This window comes from Hemitrygon akajei, chromosome 28 (assembly GCF_048418815.1).
Source record: "Hemitrygon akajei chromosome 28, sHemAka1.3, whole genome shotgun sequence".
NCBI lineage: Eukaryota > Metazoa > Chordata > Chondrichthyes > Myliobatiformes > Dasyatidae > Hemitrygon > Hemitrygon akajei.
Genome location: NC_133151.1, coordinates 21,922,931 through 21,947,993, shown reverse-complemented (window position 1 = coordinate 21,947,993; position 25,063 = coordinate 21,922,931). Strand labels below are relative to the sequence as shown.

The following is a 25,063-nucleotide window of genomic DNA, read 5'->3' as shown; positions in this document are numbered from 1 at the left end:
CGATCAATTACTACCAGCATGTATCTTTTCCCTCTCACTGTCTTTATCATGTCTACGTAATCGATCACTAAATGTTTAAATGGTCCTTCAGGTACAGCAATGTGACCTATTGGGGTTGTAATTCCCTTCCGAACATGATTTTGTGCGCATACCTCGCACTGTGACAAGACAAAGTCCACTGAAGCCTGTAAATAAGGTGACCAAAAACCATCCTGCTTTATTTTCCTTATCACTTCCCCCCTTGCACAATGGTCCATCCCATGCGCTTCTGAAATCAGAATCGTCAGTAGAGGGGTGGGTGCTACCAACAAACCATCTTCCGTGCTCCACAAGCCTTCCGGGTTCTGCTTGGCCCCCCTTTTTCTCCACATTGTCTGTTCTGCCAAAGTTGCCTTACCTTGTATTTCAATTAGGTCCTCTACCTCAGGTTCTGGAGTTAGGCTTACCTGGGGGGCAATGACAGCTGATGTACACCCAGACGCTTTTCTGGCTGCCTCGTCCGCAGCTTGATTTCCCTTTGTTATTACATCATTTCCCTTTTATGTGCCTGGCATTTTACTATAGCCAATGCTTTAGGTTTCATTATGGCTTTTATTAAGTCTAGAATTTGCTGACAATGTTGTATGGGATCTCCATTACCTTTTTTAAAACCTCTCTGCTTCCACACTGCCCCGAACAAATGGCATACTCCGTGAGCATATGCCGAATCAGTATAGATATCTACTTTCTTACCTTCCATCATTTCACACGCAGCTGTCAGGGCTTTGATTTCTGCTAGTTGGGCGGAACACGGTTGGGGACAGGACTCCATCCTAATAATCTTATAGCTCGACTGATCCTGCTGCACCACTGAGACTCCTGTGTGATTTCCATCATAATCCCTATAACAAGAGCCATCTACGAACAGAACCTTTTTATCTATATCCTCTAGTGGTTCTGACCGTAAATCTGCTCTCAATTTGGCAAATGCCATTGTCTTCCCTACACAATCATGGGGTTCTCCTTCATAGTCTAAAGGGACAAAATTGGCTATATTACTGGTAGTGCATCTCTGTATAGTTATGTCAGGAAATGTCAATAGCATCTGATACGCTGCTATCCTGGCTGGCGTCAGCACAAATTTCCCCCTTTCTAGCAATTCTGCTACTTTGTGGTGTGTGTACAGAATCACAGGATAGCCCAGGGTTACCGAAGATGCCTTTTCATATGCATAGTACAGCGCCGCCAATCCCTGATAACAGGGTGGATACCCCTGAGCCACCTCACCTAGTCTCGTACTGTAGTATGCTATCGGCTGCTTTGCTTTTCCTGTGCCTGTCTCCTGTGTTAGAACCGCTGTGACATAACCCTCCTGTCGGTTGGATACATACAAATGAAAAACCTTCTCGTAGTCAGGCAAAGCTAATGCTGGTGCTGACTGCAATTCCTGCTTAATAGTATTGAAAGCTATCTCCGCCTCTCCATTCCACTGTAAGCCGTTCTTCAAATTTGTATGTCCTGCTTCTTTCATTATCTTTCTCAAAGGTGCCACAATCTCAGCATATTCTCCTATCCAATCTGAGCTGTACCATGCCATTCCCAAAAACGTCATCATCTGCCCTACAGTCTGGGGTTTTGGGGTCTTAGTTATTGCCTCAATCTGATCTGGTGCTATCGCATTCATTCCCTTGGATATTACCCTGCCTACGTACTCCACTTGCTGCATGCAAAATTGCAGTTTCTTTTTGGATACTTTATGTCCTCCGCGCGCTAATTTCTCTAACAGAGTTATAGTGTCCTGCTCACACTGTTCCTTACTGTGGGAGCAAATCAACAGGTCATCCACATACTGTAACAATGTACTTTCCAACAGCATGCCCTCTAGGTCTGCCTTCAATACCTGATTAAAAATGTGTGGTGAATGTTTAAATCCTTGCGGCATTCTGGTATAGGTATACTGAGCACCTCTGTAAGTAAATGCAAACAGATACTGACACTGATCGGCTAGAGGAATGCTGAAGAAAGCCGAACACAAATCAATCACTGAAAAGTAACTTGCTTCTGGTGGAACATTAGTCAAAAGCGTGTGTGGGTTGGGGACTACCGCTGGCCAGTCCTCTACCACATCATTTACCGCTCGCAAATCCTGCACCAATCTCGACTTAGATTTATCTGCTTTTAAGACCGGCAACAACGGGGTATTGCATGGACTGTTTGTTCTTTTAAGCACTCCTATTTCAAGCAACCCCTGCACTGTCGACGCTATTCCCTCTTCTGCTTCTGGTCTTAGTGGGTATTGTGGTCTCCTGGGTGGAATTGCTCCTTTTTTCAGCCTTATTTCCACCGGACTTGCTGTTTTTATTTTCCCTACGTCCGTGTCATGCTGTGACCACAGAATAGACGGCAACTCATCTAACCTTTTATCTTTCTGCTGGCCTCTTTCCTTTCCCAGCAAGGGCATGTGTGGTTGGGGAGTTATTTCGACCTCTCTCACTGTCCCTACCATATCTACACTTACCATTATTTTAATGCAATTGTTGTATTCTGATATCCACACCTCTGGCATGATTTTCCACCACACTGTTACGGTTTCAGCACTCTTAACTAAAGGTCCTAAGTCTTTAGACTGATATCCCTTATTTACCAACAACGTTACGTGGGGCGCAGCCTCCGATATCCTGTACCATTTTTCTAAAAAGGTGTTCCACTTAACTTGTAAAGCTGCCCCTTGCTTTCCAATTATCACAGCCTCCCCTTCCAGGTGCTGTTGGGTACATACCTCCAGGTGCCATTTCTCCTCTAACTCCCTGTTCTGAGTCTCGTCAAAAATCACTGTACAATGTAGCTCAGATTTGGGCATTACAGCCCTGGGTAATATAGCCTACATGCCCTTTTTCCATTTTTCCCAGGTTTCCTGAATCTGATCTGCGATGTCTCCTATCCAAAAGACATTAGCCTTCTTGTCTTCTCGCACTATCAATTGAGCCCCTGCTCTTTTCACACTCAGCCCATTTCTGGTGCATTCTAATTTTAATTCCAGTTTCAATAAGGGATCTCTGCCTAACAAATAAAATACTATCCTTTAATTCCTTTAAATACTAGCACCGGCAAAACAATTTCTTTATTTCCCATTCTCAACCGCACTGGAGCCGTGCACTGTGTCAACTGTGTTTTCCCCGAGAACCCTACCGTCTTAATAAACTTTCCTGACATGGGAAGGTGAAGGGCATACTGTGGCTGTACACAAGTGTACGTGGCTCCAGTATCTATCATCATTGGTGTCAGTTGCCCTTCTAACATAACCTGAACAATGGGTTCCTCATCTGCTTCCCTTGTTATCATTGGGTAATGTCCCTTCCCACTCAAGTTCTCGGGGCACCCCTAATACCTCGCATAGGGTTTCACAGGACCGCTTGGGCCTGTGGGGGCTGGTCCTGGGATAAACTTTAGTTCCCTTCTTATCGGTTCCTGCTGGTGTGTGACAGGCCATAGTGTAAACGGACAATCTCTTCTCATGTGACCTGGCTGATTACATTCCCAGCACAATCTCTCTACCTCTCTTTCCCACTGTTTCCTCACTGGTCCCCTTTGCCCATAGCTCCTCTGTCCCCCTCCTTGGGACTTCCAGTCCTGTCTGGGCTGTTTGAATTTAGTCTGTTCCTGGTAGGGCATTTGTGGGAATGCTCCCTCAAAGACAATTATTGGCATGGGGTTTTCCAGCCCTTGTCTTACAGTATGATCGGTCCCTCCATATAGCAGTGCTTTGTCCAGTTCGATGGCTGTACTCGAACCGGTGGTTGCTGGCAGCATCTTTTTGTTTTTCTCTTTTTCCTTCTTTTTGAGTTCTTTGAGCTGCATTTGTATTAACTTTCTTTGCACCTCTTCCTGCTGCTCAGCCAACCTTTGTTTGTCTTTCCGGTATTTCTCAACCGCATGGACTACGTGGTCTCTAAATTCTTGTGGGGTATTTGACGTTAGCCCAACCACTTCCTCCAGTCTGGATTTTACTTGTCGTGGCATTGCATCCAAAATGCTATGTCGGAACAGTGAGGTCATAAACAAGCTATTCTCCACCTCTTGCTCAGTCTCCAGTCTCCACCTTTTCAACTGGTTTTCTACGTAGGCTGCTGGGTTTTCAGTGTCTTCCAATGGATCCCCTTTTAAGGCTTTGGGGTCCACTTTGGGTGGATAAAGCTTTCTGAGGGCCTGCCATACCCTCTGCCTCACTCTGTCAAACCCGCCTCCATCAGTTCTCGGGTCGTTCGAGTTTACTATGCCAGCCATTTCCATTAGTTCATTAAATTTGGAGGTTCCCATCAGCTTTATCAGTAGTGCCTTCAAATCTCCCATAGCCAATAATCGTCCCGCCGTTTCTTCTTCAAAGGCTCTAATCCATTTCCCTGCTCCTTCATGTAAATTGGGCAGAGTATTTTCCAGCCCTTCTAGATCCTGGGATCCCCAAGGGATATACTGCACTTGTCCTGATCCTTTAACTAACAATGGCATCATTCTTCCTCCTTCTTCCCACCTGCCCTGGCTCTCCTCCTCGCCTGACTCCCCATCTGTCTCAGGGTATGTCTTTACGGCCTCCCACACAAATGTCTCCGGGGTCCTCTTCTTCCCTCGGTCTCCCTGTGGAGTCCTTTCTTTTTGTCTTGATTCAATACTTGGTTGGCCCCTAGAGTATTTTTCGCATCTCTCCTGGCAATCCCTTCGCAGTAACTTATCTAGCTCTCTCTCTACTTCCACAAGTCGCTCCCCTACTGCCTCCTTCTCCTCTTCTAGGTTTCTGTCTCCTACCTCTTCCCCGCAAATTCTCGTATCCTCTCTCTTTCCACTTAATTCTTGCTCCTCCAATGAGTCACCTTCTCTTTCTTCCTGTCCTGATGAGCCACTTTCTTTTCTGGTCTGTTTATTTCTATAGTATAACCGATACTCCTCATACTCCTTTACCTCTCTCAAGTATTTCATCCATTCAATCTCTTCTCCCATTTCTCTCTGTACCTGTTCTATCTTTATCCTTTCTGCCTGTATTTCTTTCCATATCGCCGCTTTTTCCTTCTCGTATTGTTTTTTTTCCTCCTCATTATCCCAAACCTGTACTTCTCTCTGCATGTTTACTGTTCCTGTCAGCAGGGGGCACTGCTTAGGGGTTCCTTCCCCATTATAGGGAGGGGGTTTTTCTGTTTCTTTCGCATCCGGGTACGGAGCTGAAGCCAGCTTCTCACCGTACCCTTCTTTCTCTCTAACAGGCTGTTTCTCCAGCACCTTAGTGTTTTCCTCGCTTGTAATCAATATTCTACCTGTCCTCCTCAGCCTTTCCCCCTCCGTTCTGAAGAGTTTTAGCACTTCCACTTCTCGTTCTCTTTTTTGCCCTCTTTTCTTAGATTTATCTTTTGGTTTGTAATTTTTAATTAGTCCCTCCATATCTTCGCACAAACTTTCATCAAACGTTCCTTCTCTTGGCCACTTTGTGACCAGGTTTTTGGTTCTTTTTTCCCATTTTTCTGAGGTTTTTGTGATCTCATTTTGAATTAACGGGAATTTTTTGCTCAGAATCTCTACTGCTGTTCCTTTACCTGTCATGTTATTCTCTCTTTTTAAGGTATTTCAGAGATTCACAGTTTGTTTACTGGATAATATTATTTACTCTAATTCTACACCTAGTCCTAGTCTAACACCACGTGGACTTTTTCTTAACTAAACTTACTCTAATTCTACGCCTAGTCTAACACCTCGCCCGTTCAGACCCTTATCTCTTAAGGCGGTATCCACGAGGATTTTCTACTCTAATTCTATTCTAACACCTCGCCCGTTCAGACCCTTATCTCTTAAGGCGGTATCCACGAGGATTTTCTACTCTAATTCTATTCTAACACCTCGCCCGTTCAGACCCTTATCTCTTAAGGCGGTATCCACGAGGATTTTCTACTCTAATTCTATTCTAACACCTCGCCCGTTCAGAGCCTTATCTCTTAAGGCGGTATCCACGAGGATTTTCTACTCTAATTCTTTTCTAACACCTCGCCCGTTCAGACCCTTATCTCTTAAGGCAGTATCCACGAGGATTTAATACTCTAATTCTATTCTATTTTCCTTTCCCTGCCCGTTCAGCCCTTCATTTCATACGAAGCGGTACCCACACGGATTTACCAACACCTCGTGGTCTTTTTCTTAACATCTTATTAACTTATTTGTACTTACCCTCACTGCAGTGTTCTTGAGCAATCCTCTGAGCCTCCTCTGTACCGGAGAGACCCTTCGGCAGTGGATCCACACTTCTAAAACTCCAAGACCTCCCCAAAGCCAACAGAATTCTTAGCCCAAATTGTCACAAAAAATGCTTTCCTTTTGTTTGGGTGCACCCTTAATTCTGTTAGCCTTGTGGGGGTCCCTAGAGGACTGGGAAGCGTCCCCAATCTGCCGTTTCCCTTCCGCGAGTCTCTATCCGGTCCTGCCACGGTCGCCAATTTTGTCGTGGTTTTTCGTGCCTCACAAATGACCAAGAGACGCAGAAGATTCTTCAAGAAGGGTTAAACTTTAATTTGCAAATCAAAGCTGAGACAGTCATTGAGCTAGTCGCTGATTGCCCACCGATCCCGGGACACAGCATTCTTTATAGCAATCTCCTGGTCCAGTTGCATTAGCATATGTAATCGATCTATAGTTGCTTATTACACGTACCTCTCGTACATCATGTCCCTATTGTTTCTATCAATTGACTTAATCATGTTCTAATCTACATCTCTTTAACACACCATTGTCTTCTACGTTCTTAAGATTTCATTCTCTAGCAAATAGCAAGTTTACATTCTTAATACTTCCTGACTTAATTATGTTCTAATCTACATCTCTTAACTACCTCTCATTAACACACCATTGTCTTCAACAAATAACTGACTTCATAGTTTTGGTTACACACAAAATTTATACTTTTATAAAATTACTACTTTTATACTCCAATACTTTTTCCTTGTTAGTTTTTAGCTTTAGTCTTATCACTGGTTCCTGGAAAAATCCTGCTCCTCTTGTCTGCCTCCTTTGACCACAGAAGGTTCTTTGCTCTCTGTGATCCCTCTGTAGAATCAGGATCAACGTCTGCTGTGTGTTACAAACAGTCTCCTTAAACATCTGCTACTATTTTCCCACATTGTGATCACTTCTTCAGGGATCCTTCACCACAAGATCTCTCTGTAATCCCACCTCATTACACAGATTACATCTGAAATGGCCTGTTCCTGGGTAAGATCCTGCTGTAAGAAACTGTCTCTGACCACTCCACAAATTCCTCTTCCACTGTACCAGTTTGATCAGCTTAATCAACACACAGACTGAAGCAAACATGCACAAAATACTGCAGGAACTCAGCAAAGAGTCGACATTTCGGTCTGAGAACCTTCATCAGGATTAGAAAGAAAGGGACAAAAGCCAGAATAAGGTGCTGGGGATGGGGAGGAGGACAAGTGAGTGGGGGAGGGGGGTGGTTTGTGGAGGGATGATGATGTGAGGAGCTGGGTGACAGACAGAAAAGGCAAAGAGAGGAAGAGAAAGGAATCCATTAGGACAGAACGTTAGACGATGGGATAACACAAATGAGGTGGAGAACCAGAGAGAGTTGATGGGCAGGTCATGAGGGTGTGTGAGGAGAAGTCAAGGGGTTAAATGGCACCAGAATTGGGGTAAAAGTCAGAAAAAAGGAGCAGTTTGGGAGGTGTAGTGATTTCAAGAACTTGGAGAAATCAATGTTCATTCCATCGAGATTGGAGGCGGCACAGTTAGTGTATGAGGTGTTGCTCATCTAACCCGTATTTGGCCTCATTGTAGCAGGAGAGTAGGCCATGGACAGACATGTTAGTGATGGCCCTCTGCTGGGTCAGGGTCGACCATGGATATTGTACTCTCACTGTGAAAGTCAATTTGCAAGCCAGGGTAGTACGATACGTAAAGCAAGCTGTTGCCCATGCAGGGGCTCCTGCTCTCCACGCAGCTGATGAATCCAGATCAACGGCACAGACCGATGGGGTCAGGCACCAACGGTGTCACAGGATTGCCAGTCTGCATTGAACATCGGACTGACAGGGAATCCAGCTCTGGATTGTTCCTCGGGGTTTACTCCCGAAGCCTTCCCCATGAATGGGTCGAGCCACGAGCCAGTAGAGGTTTCAGATCAGAATTTTCCTTCCACTAGTTGAGCTGCCAACCGTGGGTGAAAGCCCCATCTGCCCATAGCAGTTAGTTATATGATGCCAGTAAACCCATTTGCTACTGTCCACTGTCACTAGTTCTTTGGGCTTAGTAGCTAAGCTATATATAAAAGCCTGGAGCTGGATTTGGTTAACAGAGGCAATTTGAGGCACACACCATTGGCAGCATTTAATGGGAAGTGGGAGCTTGTCCCATTACCACCCCATCACCAGTTAAGACAGCTGTAAGACGGTATGTGAATGGGGAACTCAATCGGAATGAGCTGCCACCAGTAGATCGTGGTTGTTGCAGCTCACAGAGCAAAGTTACTCGATGCAGCAGTACTCCAATCTGCTTCTGATTAAATCTCTCATGATAATCACATTTCCATTCTCATCTCTCTTTGATATTTCCCCTTTTGTGTTTTATCCCATCGGGAGGAACACCTGAGGATCTTGAGACCGCTCCTCCCCGTGTCTTCTTTCCCTCCCCTTTCACCATTACTGTCCCTACATGTAAAGTGCCTATTAAGAAGTATTCCCGCCTCTTGGAACTTTCCATATTTTATTTCATTACAACATTGAATCATAGTGGCTTGAATTTGGTTTTTTTTGATACTGATCAGCGTTTTAAAAAAAAACTCGTGTCAAAGTGAAAACAGATCTCTACAAAGTGCTCTAAATTAATTACAAATATAATACATAAAATAATTGCCTGTGTAAGTATTCTCCCCCTTTAATATGACACATCAAATCATCACTGGTGTAGCCAATTGGTTTTAGGAGTTAGATTATCAGTTAAATGGAGATCACCATGTGCAGTCAAGCTGTTTCAGTTGATAGTAGTAATAATACACAATATACAGGTAGTCAGTATCCTGGCAAACACTACACCATGAAGACAAAAGAACACTACAAGCAGCTCTGCAAAAAAGCTTCTTGAAGAGCACAGGTCAGGAGATGGTTACAAGAAGATTTCCAAGTCACTGAATATCCTTGGTGTACAATTTAGTCAATCATCCAGAAATGGAAAGAACATGTCACCGCTATTAATCTTGTTATGAACGCCGTAACTGGGTGACGTACCAGCAAAGATAGAGATGTCCGTTGAAGTCTGATGATACTATTTTTAGCAGTATTTATTAGTAAAAATACACAAAAATAATATCAATGCAAATATACAGATAATGTACGTCATCAATACTAAACCTAAAAGTGCGGGTATAATAATAATCAATAAGAAATAAGCTCTATCGTTGTCGAGGGGATAATGTATTGTCCAATGGAAATATAAAGTTCACTGCAGTTCACACAAGCTGCCGTCTTTTGGTTGTCGCTGTGTTGCACTTGTTGGAGAGAGAGAGCGAGAGAGAGAAAGAGAATGGGAACATTTACCGCGACGGGTTTTGCCAAACTTCCTTTATGATTTCGATCCGTCAGGTGTCTCGTTGTCGTGGCCGTTCAATTGTGACCTCTCCTTTAGCTAAACCGTTCTTCTATGGTGAGCCCGCCACCCCGGCAAGGGAGGACGCACACGAGCCCCCACCGGCTTTCGCTATAAAACGCTGTCTCGGGATTTCTAGCGTTTCTCCTGGTGCATCTAAAGGGGTGTTCCCCAGACCCCTCTTTTATCCTTATTCAAGGGCTCTCAGATCAATCAGGTTGGGATGATGCAATCCCTCAACCAGACCACTCTGGTTGTCCCCCTGAGGGGTTTCAATGAATAGTACAGTACTCAATACACAATTCCTTCTCCAAGAGACAATGGCCGTTATCAGTGGTTCCGTTCCGCTTATGTCAGGAGACATTCCATCTGGTTGTGTATTCTGTGTGTCTCCCTCTCATTTCCTGGCATGCTGTGTATCTCTGTCATCTCCTGGGTCTCAGACCCGAAATACTAGCGATCTTGCGATTCTCAAAGGGGTGGGGGGGGGCGGGCATTGGCGATTCTGGACCCTTCTGCCCATCAGATTTGCTCCACATTCGTAACACCCCTATCCTTCTAAGGATTTTTGCCACAGGTAAAAATTAATTAATATAGAGTCTTACAGGATTTCAGAATCTAACACAATAGAAAAGTTTTTTTTCCCACTACAGAGTAATACAGTTATACATTTAATCCAGCATCTAAACAGTTAGCGATTACATTGTCACTTCCTTTAATATCTTAATATCTTGTACCTTAATAAATTCCTGTAACACCAGACTCCAATTTAGTAACCACCTATTTTTATTCCTTTTCTTCAGCAAAAAAAAAGAAAGAGTTGTGATCTTAGCTTACGTGTATGTTACAAAAGTTCATGCAAATCTAATCTTTATTTTACTTTCAAACTTAACGGTCAATCTTCCATGGTGTTGTCTTTATTATTTACATGCTTTATCGAAATCCCTTAAAACTGGATCCTGTTATTTAAAGTGGCATCCCATCAACCCTCGCCCCTTTTCCAGTTAACTCCCACGTGGTTAGCTTGTGTACCAGTGTGGAATAGGCTTTTGCATGCTCCTTTCATAGGAGTTATTTTATCAACAATGTTTTCCAAACGTAGCCCATTTTCTGAATTTCCACACAATTCTTTATTTTTAAGCAAGTCGTTAATTTTACCTTCAGGACCCTTCATTCTATTAGTTGTCAGTTTAATATCTCTTTGTCCAAACAACATTTCAAATTCTGCCTCTTCACAGCACACCCTTGAATAACATTAGCGCATGGGGCACCTTTACATTCCAAATCAAACTGTAATTGATTTGCAGGCACCGTGTTAACAAGCCATTGTCCCTTCAGCCTGGTTACTGTTTCTGACACCAATCCAGACTTTAAATTTTCTTCATTCAATTTAGGAACTACACTTTTCCCTTTCCCTTCAATAATAATATCCACATCACCACCTTTTATCTCCTCACTAACTTTTAACACACCTTCGAACACAAACAACTGGGAATTCTCACTTCCCACTAGTACCAAGGTTAACCCTTTCTTCACTGAACCAAGTCCATCTGACCCACAAGGACTGCATTCCTTTTTAACTGAATCAAACACCTCAGACTTTTCCTGAGTTTCATTACTAGGTTTAGTACCACGTGCATCCACATCTTGAACACACTCAAACGGGACATCTGCCTCCTCCAGGCTTTCAATACCTGTCCCCTTTTCAAATTCTACGTTCCCCTGATCCTCCCAGTTACTCTCTGGGCAACACCATTCCGGAGTAAATTGAACCCTGCGGGTTGAAACAACCTCATCTGCCAACCCAGCAGACTCCTTCAAGGTAATGGCATCCTTTTCATCTAGGACTGCCCTCATTTCATTATCGGGAACACCTTTAAAATTTTCAACTTCTTCAAACAGTTCTGTCAAGCCAGACAGATCATCCATGTCCAACCCTGGACCTTCTACCAGCCTTATCTGTTTCTCATCTTTACTCTGTGCCTCTATAAATTTCCTCCTGGCTAGGGGTAGGTCTACCTCCTTTCCCTTACTCTCTTTCACCTCCCTATTCTCCGTTTTACCACCCTCTAACCCCTCTTGGTACAGGGTCGGTAAAAACGTCTCAGCCAAATCGATACTGGCCTGAATTAAACTGGTCTCTGTCTCAGCTGCCTTTCTCGACATGCTGCGAGTGGTTGCGCATGCGGGATAGATCTTGGAACCTAGAGGCGGGTCCTCAGCACTTACAGGCTGGCTCTTCAGCTCCATGGCCGACCAAACTTCACCACCAGCTAAATCGTTACCCAGAAGGATGTCTACGTCAGTTCTCGGGAATTCTGATCGCACCCCTATTTCAACTGGTCCAGATACCAGCTCACAATTTATAATGATCCTATGCAAAGGCACAGCTTCTGTCCCTTTTCCTATGCCTCTCAAAGCTACCTCTCCAGTCTCGGGACCAAAATCTAGTACCTTACTGAGAATCAATGACTGCTCAGCTCCAGTGTCTCTCCAGATCCGCACTGGAACTGGTGTTTCTCCCTCTTTCACAGACACGGTCCCTTCTGAAATAAATTTCTCACGCCCCTCTTGTATTCTATCTACCTGGGGCTTTCTCGTAGATTTACTGATCAACACAATACATCCTGTAGGGACTGCTGCTTTCCCTTTTCCTGTCTCCTTCCTCGGAGCAAAGCACTTAGATGCAATATGATCCACATTTCCACAATTAAAAATTAAAACAGGTCAAGCCAGGACCCCTCCTGCCGTCTTCCCTTTCTTCCTCCTTATTTTTACCACTAGCTCCTGGCTGAATCTCTGCCTCAGCCGGCGGGCTTTCTCTACCGTTCCCACGGTCTTTCTGGTAACTTTAATTCGAGGAAAACTTTGTCTTGTGGGTTAGGGCATATTCATCTGCGAACCTGGCAAATTCGGATATGGACTTACTCCGCTTCTCGTTCAAATACATCTGGATATCATCCGAAATACAACCTTTAAATTCCTCAATCAAAATTAACTCCCTTAAACACCGAAAATCTTCTTCCACCATTTCTGCTGCACACCAATGATCCAAGAGCACACCCTTCTTATAGCCAAACTCTGCATACGTCTGATTCCACACTTTATTTAAATTTCTGAACTTTTGTCTATAGGCCTCAGGTAGCAATTCGTAGGCCCGAAGAATGGCCTCTTTTACTTCCTCATAATTCTCAGACTCCTCCTCCTCCTCCATAGACAACGCCGCATATGCCCGTTGTGCCTTCCCTTTTAACAGACTTTGTAACAACGCCACCCACTGATCTCTGGGCCACTTCTGACTCACTGCCACCTTTTCAAAATGCAAGAAATAACTATCAACATCTGTCTCTTCGAACGGAGGTACTAACCTAAACTCCCTACTAACATTAAACCTCTCCTCTCGGTCCGGCCTTTGAGCTCTTCGCTCTTGCCTGAACTTCTCCATGTCCAGCTCATGTTTCCTCTGTTTCTCCTTCTCCTCATATTCCCTCTCCTTTTCGGCTCCTTCCTACTCCTTTTCAGCTTCTTCCAGCTGTTTTAACTTAATTTCATGCTCCAACCTTAATTTTTCAAACCCTAACTGAGCCGTCCCACCAGCTGGTACCTTTTCAGGGATATTTTCCAATACCTCAGCCGAAAACACATTGTTCACAATATAATACTGAGTTATTGCCCTCCGCTCATCCCGCTTTTTCATTGACAACCTCACCTCTGCGAGACTTAGTCCTTTTGCAATATTTATCAAGACCGACTTTGTGGCAGCCTTTTTTATAAATTCGTCTACGTCCATCTTTGCTGGTTTCCCGTCTGGTTACCTGCACAACCAGATCCAAGTTTGGACTTAAAAGCCCGATTTACTGGCCCTCCAATTTGGTATCAGATCTCAAGACGAAGCCCCACGTTGTTACGAATCCCGTAACTGGGTGACTTACCAGCAAAGATAGAGACGTCCATTGAAGTCTGATGATACTATTCTTAACAGTATTTATTAGTAAAAATACACAAAAATAATATCAATGCAAATATACAGATAATATACGTCGTCAATACTAAACCTAAAAGTGCGGGTATAATACTAATCAATAAGAAATAAGCTCTATCGTTGTTTAGGGGATAATGTATTGTCCGATGGAAATATAAAGTTCACTGCAGTTCACACAAGCTGCCGTCTTTTGGTTGTCGCTGTGTTGCAATTGTTGGAGAGTGAGCGAGAGAAAGAGAATGGGAACATTTACCGCTACGGGTTTTGCCAACCTTCCTTTATGATTTCGATCTATCAGGTGTCTCGTTGTCGTGGCCGTTCAATTGTGACCTCTCCTTTAGCTAAACCGTTCTTCCGTGGTGAGCCCGCCACCCCGGCAAGGGAGGACGCACATGAGCTCCCACCGGCTTTTGCTATAAAACGCTGTCACGGGATTTCTAGCGTTTCTCCTGGTGCGTCTAAAGGGGTGTTCCCCAGACCCCTCTTTTATCCTTACTCACGGGGTCTCAGATGTCAATCAGATTGGGATGATGCAATCCCTCAACCAGACCACTCTGGTTGTCCCCTGAGGGGTTTCAATGAATAGTACAGTACTCAATACACAATTCCTTCTCCAAGAGACAATGGCAGTAATCAGTGGTTCCGTTCCGCTTATGTCAGGAGACATTCCACCTGGTTGTGTATTCTGCATCTCTCCCTCTCATTTCCTGGCATGCTGTGTATCTGTGTATCTCTCTCATCCCCTGGGTCTCAGACCCGAAATAATAGCGATCTTGCGATTCTCAAGGTGGGGGGGGGGGGGCATTGGCGATTCTGGAACCTTCTGCCCATCAGATTTGCTCCACATTCGTAACAATCTATTTTCTAAATGGTGAGAAGATACAAAAATTACGGTGCAAAGGGATTTTTGAGTCACTGTGCTGGATTCTCTAAAGGTTAATTTGCAGGTCGAGCCTGTAGTGAGGAAGGCAAATATGATGTTAGCATTCATTTCAAGAGGACTAGAATATAAAAGCAAGAATGCAATGTTGAGACTTTATCAAGTACTGGTGAGGTCTCACTTGGAGTATTGGGAGCAGTTATGGGCCCTTTATCTTCAGAAGGATGAGCTGAAACTGGATGGGTTTCAAACGAGATTCTCAAAAATGATTCCAGGATTAAACAGCGTCATATGAAGAGTGTTTGATAGCTCTGGGCCTTTATTCCCTGGAGGTTAGAATAATGAGGGATGATGAATTGAAACCTATCGAATGGTGAGCGGCCTTGATAAAGTTGATATGGAGAGGATGGGAGTGTCTAAGACCAGAGGACACGGGCGCAAATAGAGGGGCATCCTTTTAGAATGGAGATGAGGATGAATTTCTTCAGAGAGTGGTGAATTTGTGGAATTCATTGCCACAGGTGGCAGCTGTGGAGGCCAAGACTTTAGGTATTTAAGGTGGAGGTTGATTGGTTCTTGATTGGTCAGTGCATGAAGGGATACAGGGAGAAGGCAGGAGATTGGGGCTGAGAGGAAAGATGTATCAGCCAAGATGAAAAGACAGAGCAGACTTGATGGGCCAAATGGCCTAATTCTACTCCTGTATCTTATAACCTGTATCACCACCACCAAACCCTCGATCAATTTTGTCAAGCATGATCTGCCCACACAAAACCATGCTGATTGTCCATAAGCAAGCCATGCCTTTCCAAGTGTGCATGAATCCTGTACCTCAATATTGACTCGGATCTGCTGGTCTTTAAACAACTCCCACATGTCAGGCCTGGACTTATCTAACAGTGGCTGCTCCCAATCAATGCCCCTTGGCTTCTGTCTTACTGCATTCTAACTTGCCCTCCTGTGATTTAGTACCTTCATACAAGATCTAATTTTATTCTTACTCATAGGTAAGATCCCAAAATATTCACTGACTCTCAGCTGTCAGCTGGCCTGGTTCATTTCTGAAAAACTAATTCCCGTCTGTTCTGAACTCTGATTGGGCTCTACATAATGTTTCAAACACTCCTCAGATTCGCTGAACCAGTCTGGAATATCTTAGCAATAAGCAAGTTGCAGTCAATTCTATGGAAGATAAAGTCCCCCACTTGTTACTGGGGAGGGACAATTCAATAACCCCGTCAGTGTAACTGAAGTTTGCCTTTGTAAATGAACCCTCCAGTTTGCTGTGACATTCCCAGTTGTGTAATCTTTGCACTTTTTAACCCCCTTCGCCCCACTGACATGTAAAACAATCAAACCCAGGAATGTTGAGCTGCCAGCCCTGTCCATCTGACTCATACTCCTAATGTTTAAATAAACTCATTTCAGCCCATCAGTTCCACCATTGGCCTGACATTGGCTCTCGTTCTTTGCAGACTGTCTTGTCATACATGCATTCTCCCACTCGCTACTCCAGTGCAAATTCCGCCAAGTGACACCATCAAACCTCCTGGTGAGGATATTGGTTCCCCTCCGTCCAGATGGAAATGGTCTTGTTTGTCCCGGTCTCCCACCTGACTGGAAGGGAGCCCATTGATCCATGAATCTGAAGCCCTCACTCCTGCATCAGTTCCTCAGCAACATATAAAACTGCACGAAATATCAATTTCTCACCACACAACCACATGGTTTGGGTCATAATTCTGTAATTATAATCCTGGAAGTCCTGCTGTTTTAACCTTTCAAAATCAATTTGTAGGACCTCATACCTGCTCGTTTAAACCTTTCCGTGTAGCACGAAGAAGCTTCCAGTAAACATATTGACTCCCCTCGTCACTGGACCTGTCTCACTTTCATTTCGAGAGGCAAATGATCCTTGTAGCAGAAGCCCCACCCACCTCGCACCAGCTCCTCAGCCACCCCTTTACCTGGGCTTTAGAAGGCGCCAGAAGCGCGGTCTATATATCCTTCTATCTGCCGATGTATCCTGTTCCTTTATGTGACCGGACTTTCATTTCCCTCGCGACCCAGAGGAACAATTGTTCTGATGAATTAACCCTCTCATCCCTGGAAGTGACTGCAACCTCGCCCACCAACTGCTGTGTGTGAGGGCGCTCGCACTGGTCATGGGGTCGGGGAGGTCCTCGGGGATTTGCGGAATGGAAAAGCACTTCCTATAATTTAAAGCAGGAGAATCGGCAAATTTCCAGAAATCCTCCAGTCTGTTCGTGGTGTGTGAGGGAGTTTATTTCGCTGGAGCGCTTTGTGTCGGATAAACCGTTGGAAATTGGCGGGTGTGGTAAAGTGAAGGCGGAGCTGGACGATGAGAAGCCGCTCCCGGCTCTGTCCGTCACTCTGACTCTGTCTCCTCCCCTCCCCGCCTCTGTCTCTCTGCGCGTTTCTCGGGCAGGTCGGGGCGCTGTGTATAAAAGGAGACAGCAGCAGTCGGTTTGTCACTGAGCAGCGACCTGAGTGAAGCAGCATCATGTCCGGCAGAGGGAAAGGAGGCAAAGGACTGGGCAAAGGCGGAGCCAAGCGGCACCGTAAAGTGCTCCGTGATAACATCCAGGGCATCACCAAACCGGCCATCCGCCGTCTGGCTCGCCGTGGCGGCGTCAAGCGGATCTCTGGTCTGATCTACGAGGAGACCCGCGGGGTGCTGAAGGTTTTCCTGGAGAATGTGATCCGGGATGCGGTCACCTACACTGAACACGCCAAGCGCAAGACGGTCACTGCCATGGATGTGGTGTACGCTCTGAAACGCCAGGGCCGCACTCTCTATGGCTTCGGCGGCTGAAAAACTCCCACTTCCTCCCGACAACACAAAGGCTCTTCTAAGAGCCACCCACCGCCTCACAAACGGAGCCGTGTCCACAACCCTTTAATTATTTTTATCGATATATTTGGCTGAGTTACTTTTGAAGCAGATTAATCCGTTCCGCTTGAAATATGTTTGCGATTCTGCCTTTTCAGTCGGTGATTACGGCAGAAGCTCTGAATGCATTAAGATCGATCATCATCCCCTCGTCCGTCTCGGATAGAAATCAGTTCCCTCATTCAGAGAAACGATTCTGTAATCATCCATTTAAATCTTAACTGAGGGAATTATATATTAAATGAAACTGAAATTGTAGAATCCATGGTACAATTAATGGTAAATAATATAAAAAAGTAATCAAGCACCGTTGCTGGGTGCTCTGAAATTGGCGGGCGATTTGAAATTAATCCTGCGCCAATCACACTATTCTGATTGCATGAAGTCCGACCGCCAGTAAATTCCTAGAAATCCTTCACTGTGTACGTGGTGTGTGAGGGAGTTTCTTTCCCCTCTCTGGAGCTCTGTGTTTCGGATAAATCGTTGGAAATTGCCAGGTGTAGTAAAGTGAAGACGGAGCTGGAAGATGTGAAGCCGGTCTCGGCCCTGTCTGTCACTCTGACTCTGTCCCCTCCCCTCCCCGCCTCTGTCTCTCTGCGCGTTTCTCGGGCAGGAGTAGTGGCAGAGGATTGGAGGATGGGTTATGTTATCCATTCACGAAGGAAAGGATCGAAGGAAAACCAAACACAAGACATTGTTCAGATTCTGGAGGGTCTCGGCCTGAAACGTCGGCTGTTTACTGTTTCTCACAGATGCTGCCTGGCCTGCTGAGTTCCTCCAGCACTGTGTGTGTATCGCTGCAAGGAAAAGCCTGCGAGCTGAGTCAGGTCTGCTGCTGCAGTTCATTCATTACAGACTCGGCTGACAATGTCAATGCCCGGCTCAGCAAATATGCAGATATCACTAACCAGCAATACAACAGGACGGTGATCAATGAGGTCACTGATTTGAGGAATGACAGATAAATGTGAGATAGAAACATAGAAAATAGGTGCAGGAGTAGTCCATTCGGCCCTTCGAGTCTGCAAACAGGAAGAAGAGATGTTCCATTGTCATTGACGAACCAGGGCAGAACTGCCGTGGGGAATGGTCGTTCCCTGGGAGTGCTGTAAAACAGAGAGATATCGGGGTGCAGATATCGAATTCCTTCAAAGTGTAAACACAGGTAGGCAGGACGGTGAAGAAGGTGTTTGCCACACTTGCATTCATCGGGAGAGTATTGGACACTGTACCGTGACGTCACATTACAGCTCTACCAGCCTTGGGGAAACTACTCTTGGAGCACGGCGTACAGTTATAGTTGCCCTGTGATGAGAGGGTGACATTAAACTGGAGAGGGTGCAAAAGGGATTTAACAGGAGGCCGGATAGACTGGAACATTACCATCAGAGTGTATGTGACATTAGAGAAGCTGATAAAATAATGGTAGACATTGATACGGACAATAGTGAATCTGTTATCTCCAGGGTCATGGAGTTGGAAGCTAGAGATTACAGGTATAAAGTGCGAGAGGACCATGAGGACCATGGGACCATGAGGATCAGGTTTTGTTCACAGAATGTGCAGTTTACATGGAACAAACTACCTCCAGTGATGGTATAGGGGGGCACAGTTGCCAAATCTCTTGGACTGTGGAGAGGGAAGTTTCACAGGGACATGGGCCAAATTCAGGTAACTGACAATGGTTTTGTTTGGCCGCTTGGTCAGCATGGATGTGTTGGGCTGAAGGGCTTGTTTCTGTGCTGCATAACTCAGTGACTACGTCTGTTGCTGTGGCAGAGCGGGAGGGACAGGGTCAGTAGTGAGAAGGTTTGGGGGATGTAGACAGGAGAGTAAATGGTTGAGGATGGGGCAGATGGAACAGAATGTGGGGAAATGTGAGATCACCCATTCCCAGGAACAAACTGTAAGAGTTATTTCCACATGGAGATGGTCAGAGAGACCTGGGCGTCCTTGTAAACAAATCACTTGAGTTAACATGCAGATACAACAAGTAATGAGAGAGGCAAACAGTATTTTGTCCTGCGATCCAGGAGGAGTGGAGAAGAGGGGTACAGATGTCTCACTGGGAGTCTATAGGGCCCTGGTGAGAGCACACCTTGAATATAGTGTCCGGGTTTGGTCACACTTCCTCAGGAAGGATATCCCTGCAATAGAGAGAGCACAGTGACTGTTCCCCACACTGACTGGGCTGGTTCCAGGGATGGAGGGTTGGTTATGTGAGAGGAGAGTGAGTGGGCTGGGTCTGTATTCCTGCAGTTAATGAGAAAACGAGGAAATCTGTTAGATTCTTTCAGGATGTGACAGACAGTAGGCAAGGAGGATCTTTCCCCTGAATGAGATCTCCATAACTGAGGAAAATACCCTCAGAATGAGGCATAAATCACAAACAAGAGAGAATCTGCTGATGCTGGAAATCCAAAGCAAAACATACAAAATGCTGAAGGAACTCAGCAGGACAGGCAGCCTTTATGGAAAAGAGTAAACAGTCAGCAATTCGTCCCGAGACCCTTCCATCAGATCTCTCCCTGGTGAAGGTTCTCAGCCTGAAGCATCGACTCATTACTCTTTCCCATAGATGCTGCCCGGCCTGCTGACTTCCTGCAGTATTTTGTGTCTGTTGATCAGAGTGAAGTGACAAGCATTCAGGATGGAAATGAGATCATCTTCCTTTAATCTGAGAACAAAGAACTGTATTCCTTATATAAGTAATCTGGAGCCTCAGGTGCTGGGTTGAGTCAAAGTTGAGATGAACAGTCTCTGGGAAAATTTTAGTCTCTAAGTGAGTCCATAAGACCATCAGATTTAGGAGCAGAATTCAGCCATTTGGCCCATCGAGCCTGCTCTGCCATTTCATCATCACTGATCAATTTTTCCTCAGCCCCAATCTCTGCCTATATCCAGTGATTTGGCCTCTACAGCTGCCTGTGGACACAAATTCCACCGATTCACCACTCTCTGGCTGAAGAAATTCCTCCTCAACTCCACTCTAAAAGGATGCCCCTCTATTTTGAAACCGTGTGGTCTGGTTACAGACACTCCTACCACAGGAAAAGTCCTCTCCACATCCACTCACTCAAGCCCTTTCACTATTTGATAGGTTTCAATTCAGTAACCCTTCTTTCTTTGAATTTCCAGTGAATAGAGGCCTAGTGACATGAAACGCTCTTCATTAGACAAGCCATTTAATCCTGGGTAAAATTCCCCATTTGTGACGTAATGTCAGTACAATAAATTCTGGATTTCAGAGATTTTTGCGTTTTGGAATCATGGATCAATCTGCCCAACATTAATCACTAGTTTGTACTGCAGTAAACACTGTTAATTTAACCCATGCAATCCCAGGCACACAGAGGCAAAATAAAGACAGGTGTAAATTTAGAGTAGGGAAGTTGACCTGTACTTGGAGGTAAAGCCTGATTACTACGCCTCAGAACATTCTATTCCCCAAATGGTCAAAATAAAGCCAAGTAACAAGGTCGAAAATACCCACAACTTGCAGAATTACACGCCTCTCTTTTTTTTGCTCCCTGGGATAAACACGGCGGGCCTGATCCACCCTGGCTGGGTGGCCTGGGCGAGATCGTCTCATACATCCACCAGGCCTACCCTCAAACCTAATCCAGAGGTCCAAGGGGGCACACAACCCCACAAACCCGATGACTAGTGTCAGGAGGAGGAAGATCCAATAAAGGCAAGTGTTGGGCCTGGTGAATGAAGGCATGGGCCGGATCAAAGTGGCAGCGTTGCGTGCCACTGAATCGAGAGTGACGAGATGAAGAAGCACAAGAGGGGCGATTCTCCCACTGATAGTCCTCTGTCTATTTGAATATTTTGGTATAATTCTTATTTAATTCCAGTGTTTATGTCAATGTTGTGTCTGATGCAATGTGTCTGTGATACTGCTACAAATCCGTTGTTCCTCTCACCTGTGCGTAAATAAACTCGATTTGAACTTTACATTGAAATGTCCAAATCTCTCCTTCTCTCTCCTGCTGCCCTGTGTCATGAACTGAACCTCTTAGTGTTTATTTTCACAATATTTCATTTGATTTTATTTTCATTCTGCTTTTGATATTTGCGTTTACCTTTTCAGTTTCAGGCCGCACCCCCGCCTGTCTCTGCCCTTCTGTACTTCCTCCCGCATTAAACGACAACGGTAACCGCCACACATTGGCGCCACTTCCCATCCCCCAGCGTTCTGATTGGTGATTCATTTCTCCAAACAGCCATTGGAAATGCTCAGCATTCCCATCCTCATTAACATACCCCTTTGGGCGCTGCCTATTTATTCCGCGCTCCAAACAGCTTCTGCTTATTATTGTGTTTGAAACCGACGAGGAAATGCCTGATCCACCGAAACCCGCTCCCAAGAAGGGCGCCAAGAAAGCTCTGGCCAAACCGGCGAGCAAGTCTGGCAAGAAGCGCAAGAGGTCGAGGAAGGAGAGTTACGCCATCTACATCTACAAAGTGATGAAGCAGGTTCACCCCGACACCGGCATCTCCTCCAAGGCCATGAGCATCATGAATTCATTTGTGAGCGATATTTTCGAGCGCATCGCAGGTGAGGCATCCCGCCTGGCCCATTACAACAAGCGGTCCACCATCAGCTCCCGGGAGATCCAGACCGCCGTGCGCCTGCTGCTGCCCGGGGAGCTGGCCAAGCACGCCGTGTCCGAAGGGACAAAGGCGGTGACCAAGTACACCAGCTCCAAGTAAAGCTCCCCAGTGAGATGATCGAAAACAAAACGGCTCTTTTAAGAGCCACTCACAATTTCAATGAAAGAGTTGTACTAGCATTTAGGTAATAAATTACACATACTTTATGTCTGGTGACTTTTACAAGAGCTAAATCGCGGTTGGAATAAGCTCCCACTGAACTGACAAGGAATTGGTTCGACCCCCCCCCCCCCACCCGCTTCCCCATCAGTCCGTCCCACTCGGTATCCATGCCAAGCGGAGGATTGCTGCCGTTGTTTTATTTGTGGCTTCTGGAGTTTATTGGTTCCAGTTGGGTAACTCCTGAATCTCATTTCAACTCGAGCCTGAAAGACATCATGGCTCTTTCATATGGAGTAGCGTCGACAGTGCTTCTCCTTATCGATGCTGCCTGGCCTGCTGTGTTCAACCAGCATTTTGTGTGTGTTGTTTGAATTTCCAGCATCTGCAGATTTCCTTCTGATGGCTCTTTCATATAATAACTTTATAAAATTGCAGACTATACTCTGGTCAATGTTTGAGAAGAGTTGTTTTCCATAACCTGATAACGTTCACACAGAGACCGACCGCGGGCAGAAGCTGAGGGTCAGTTTTATTCGGTTCCGTTACGGGTTGAAATAAATTAGAGAATTGAGTTCCCAGACACTCCAATATCAACGACACTTAAATCAAATGTGCCCGGTTTCAGTAACAGAGGGAAATGCGAAGACCCAATCTTAAAACAGAACTGCAATTATTTAACTTGAAATTAAATTTGAACAATAGATTTATTTTTTGGCGGGCTTTCTTCCAGATTTCAGTGCACTTTGGGGAGGAGACGGTTATTTTCCGCGCTTCTACCTTTACGGACTGCTGATTGGTGATTAAGGCAGTTCTTTGATTGGAGTATTTTTCTTCACCAGTTAGAATAAGCAGGATTACACCAATCACAAACATCAGTTTGCATTCTCAAAGAGGGTATAAAAAGGGCGAGTTGTGGCGGTATGAACATTCCTTCATTCCCGTTGGAGTAATATCGTGACGGTGGAAATGTCTGGACGTGGAAAAGGCGGCGCTGGCAAAGCTCGGTCCAAGGCCAAATCTCGCTCGTCTCGGGCTGGACTGCAGTTCCCGGTCGGCCGGGTTCACAGACTCCTAAGAAAGGGCAACTATGCTGAGCGGGTGGGTGCCGGTGCCCCGGTCTATCTGGCTGCTGTGCTCGAGTATCTGACGGCCGAAATCCTCGAATTGGCCGGCAACGCGGCCCGGGACAATAAGAAGACCCGCATCATCCCCCGGCACCTGCAGCTGGCCGTCCGCAACGACGAGGAGCTGAACAAGCTGCTGGGAGGGGTGACTATCGCTCAGGGCGGTGTGTTACCCAACATCCAGGCCGTCCTGTTGCCCAAGAAAACCGGCGCTGCCAGTAAGTGACGTGACGTAAGCTGAATCTATTTACCCAAAGGCTCTTTTCAGAGCCACTCACAATATCTGTGGAAGGGCTGAGCGGCGGATGTTTTCCGTCTATTTGATATCCTGCATCTGTCAATGCCTCGACATGTTTCTTCCGCGTAAGAAACCGATATAATTCTGCAGGGAAACCGGTTCGTTTCAGTCCCGGCTCGTTTTCCCCTCTCAGCCGACCGAATGTAGCTCTCTCCCCTTGCAGAGAGTCAGCGGGTTCACTAGGCGCAGAGTCGTGAAATGAACTTCCGGAGTCAGCCCCGAGAGGGAGAATTTAATCTCCGATCACTGAACGACTCCGCTCTTCATCACCCAGAACCGCGTTGTCTGGGTTCCTCATTGCGGGTTGACCCCGGACCGTTCCGGTGTGCAGAAGGCAGGAACATCGCCTGTTCGTTGCTTCATGAGCGATTCCCATCGCCTCACAGAAAAATAACATTTGCGTTTTACATTTCAGAATCCAGTTTATTATCACCGGCATGTGGCGTGAAATTTGTTAACTTAGCAGCAGCAGTTCAATGCAATACATAATCTAGCAGAGAGAGAAAAATAATAATAAATAAAATAACACATAATGAAAAAACAAGTAAATTAGTTACGTATACTGAATACACTATTTTAAAAATGTGCAAAGTCAGAGAAACTGTATATTGGAAAAGTGAGGTATTATCCAAAACTTCAATGTCCATTTAGGAATCGGATGGCAGAGGGGAAGAAGCTGTTCCTGAATCGCTGAGTGTGTGTCTTCAGGCTTCTGTATCTCCTGCCTGACGATAACAGTGAGAAAAGGGCATGCCCTGGGTGTTGGAGGTCTTTAATAATGGACGCTGCCTTTATGAGCACCGCTCCCTAAAGATGTCCTAGGTACTATCAGCAGCTTCTTTCGGTGCTGTGCAGTAGCCCCTCCACACCAGACAGATGCAGCCTGTCAGAATGCTCTCCGCGGTACAGCTATACAGGTCTCTGACTGTCTACAAAGGTACGTTTACCCTGTGGAACCGACCGTATTTACTGAAAAAAAAACCTCGTCCATCCAGGCCTCTGAATATAAATAAACATTTTGCGAAAGAGACCCTACTGACTGTCTTCATGCCAAAGAAACGCATTGATTGATCACCTTCTGACGAAAGAAATTACTCATCTCTATTCTAGAGGGGCATCTTTGTATTGAGGGTGTGGTCTGGTTCTAGATTCTTCCATTATTGGAAACATCCTCTCATATCAACGCTATCTAGGCTTTTCAACATTCAATGTGTTTCTATACGATGCTCCCTCATTCTTCTAGATTCCAGTGAGTACAGGCCCAGATCATCAAACATCCCAGTATTCTTCTAACACATGCAGTGATATCTAAGCCCCTGAGTCTAAGGGAGTCCCAGTCAACATTGGGGAAATTAGTCACCCTCTACAACGAGCCTGTTGCTTTTACATCTTTCATTCCCTGCTACATTTCAGTTTCTTTACCTCCTGCTGTGCATTTGGGAGGCCTGTAGCACAACTCCGTCAGTGAATGCACCTC

At 45.4% G+C, this 25,063-nt stretch overlaps 3 protein-coding genes across 4 annotated transcripts in view; all 3 read left to right on the top strand.

The window, feature by feature from the left end:
- LOC140717765 (histone H2B-like) overlaps positions 1-22,230 on the top strand; it is a 28,094-nt gene extending 5,864 nt beyond the window's left edge. For both annotated transcript variants that reach the window (XM_073031483.1, XM_073031482.1), the window contains one exon: positions 21,479-22,230. In XM_073031483.1, the coding sequence (XP_072887584.1) occupies positions 21,727-22,101 (375 nt within the window). In that variant the 5' untranslated portion in view covers positions 21,479-21,726 and the 3' untranslated portion in view covers positions 22,102-22,230. The remainder of the gene's footprint in view (positions 1-21,478) is intronic.
- The window catches only part of LOC140717772 (uncharacterized), an 87,752-nt gene extending 63,541 nt beyond the window's left edge, over positions 1-24,211 (top strand). The window contains exons 2-3 of the mRNA XM_073031491.1: positions 15,100-15,108; positions 23,112-24,211. Of these exons, the coding sequence (XP_072887592.1) occupies positions 15,100-15,108; positions 23,112-23,514 (412 nt within the window). The 3' untranslated portion in view covers positions 23,515-24,211. The remainder of the gene's footprint in view (positions 1-15,099; positions 15,109-23,111) is intronic.
- Positions 16,941-17,384, top strand: LOC140717514 (histone H4). Its single transcript, XM_073031089.1, has one exon. The coding sequence runs from the start codon at positions 16,993-16,995 to the stop codon at positions 17,302-17,304; it is 312 nt and encodes a 103-aa protein (XP_072887190.1). The 5' UTR covers positions 16,941-16,992; the 3' UTR covers positions 17,305-17,384.
- Positions 24,212-25,063: the final 852 nt, after the last annotated feature.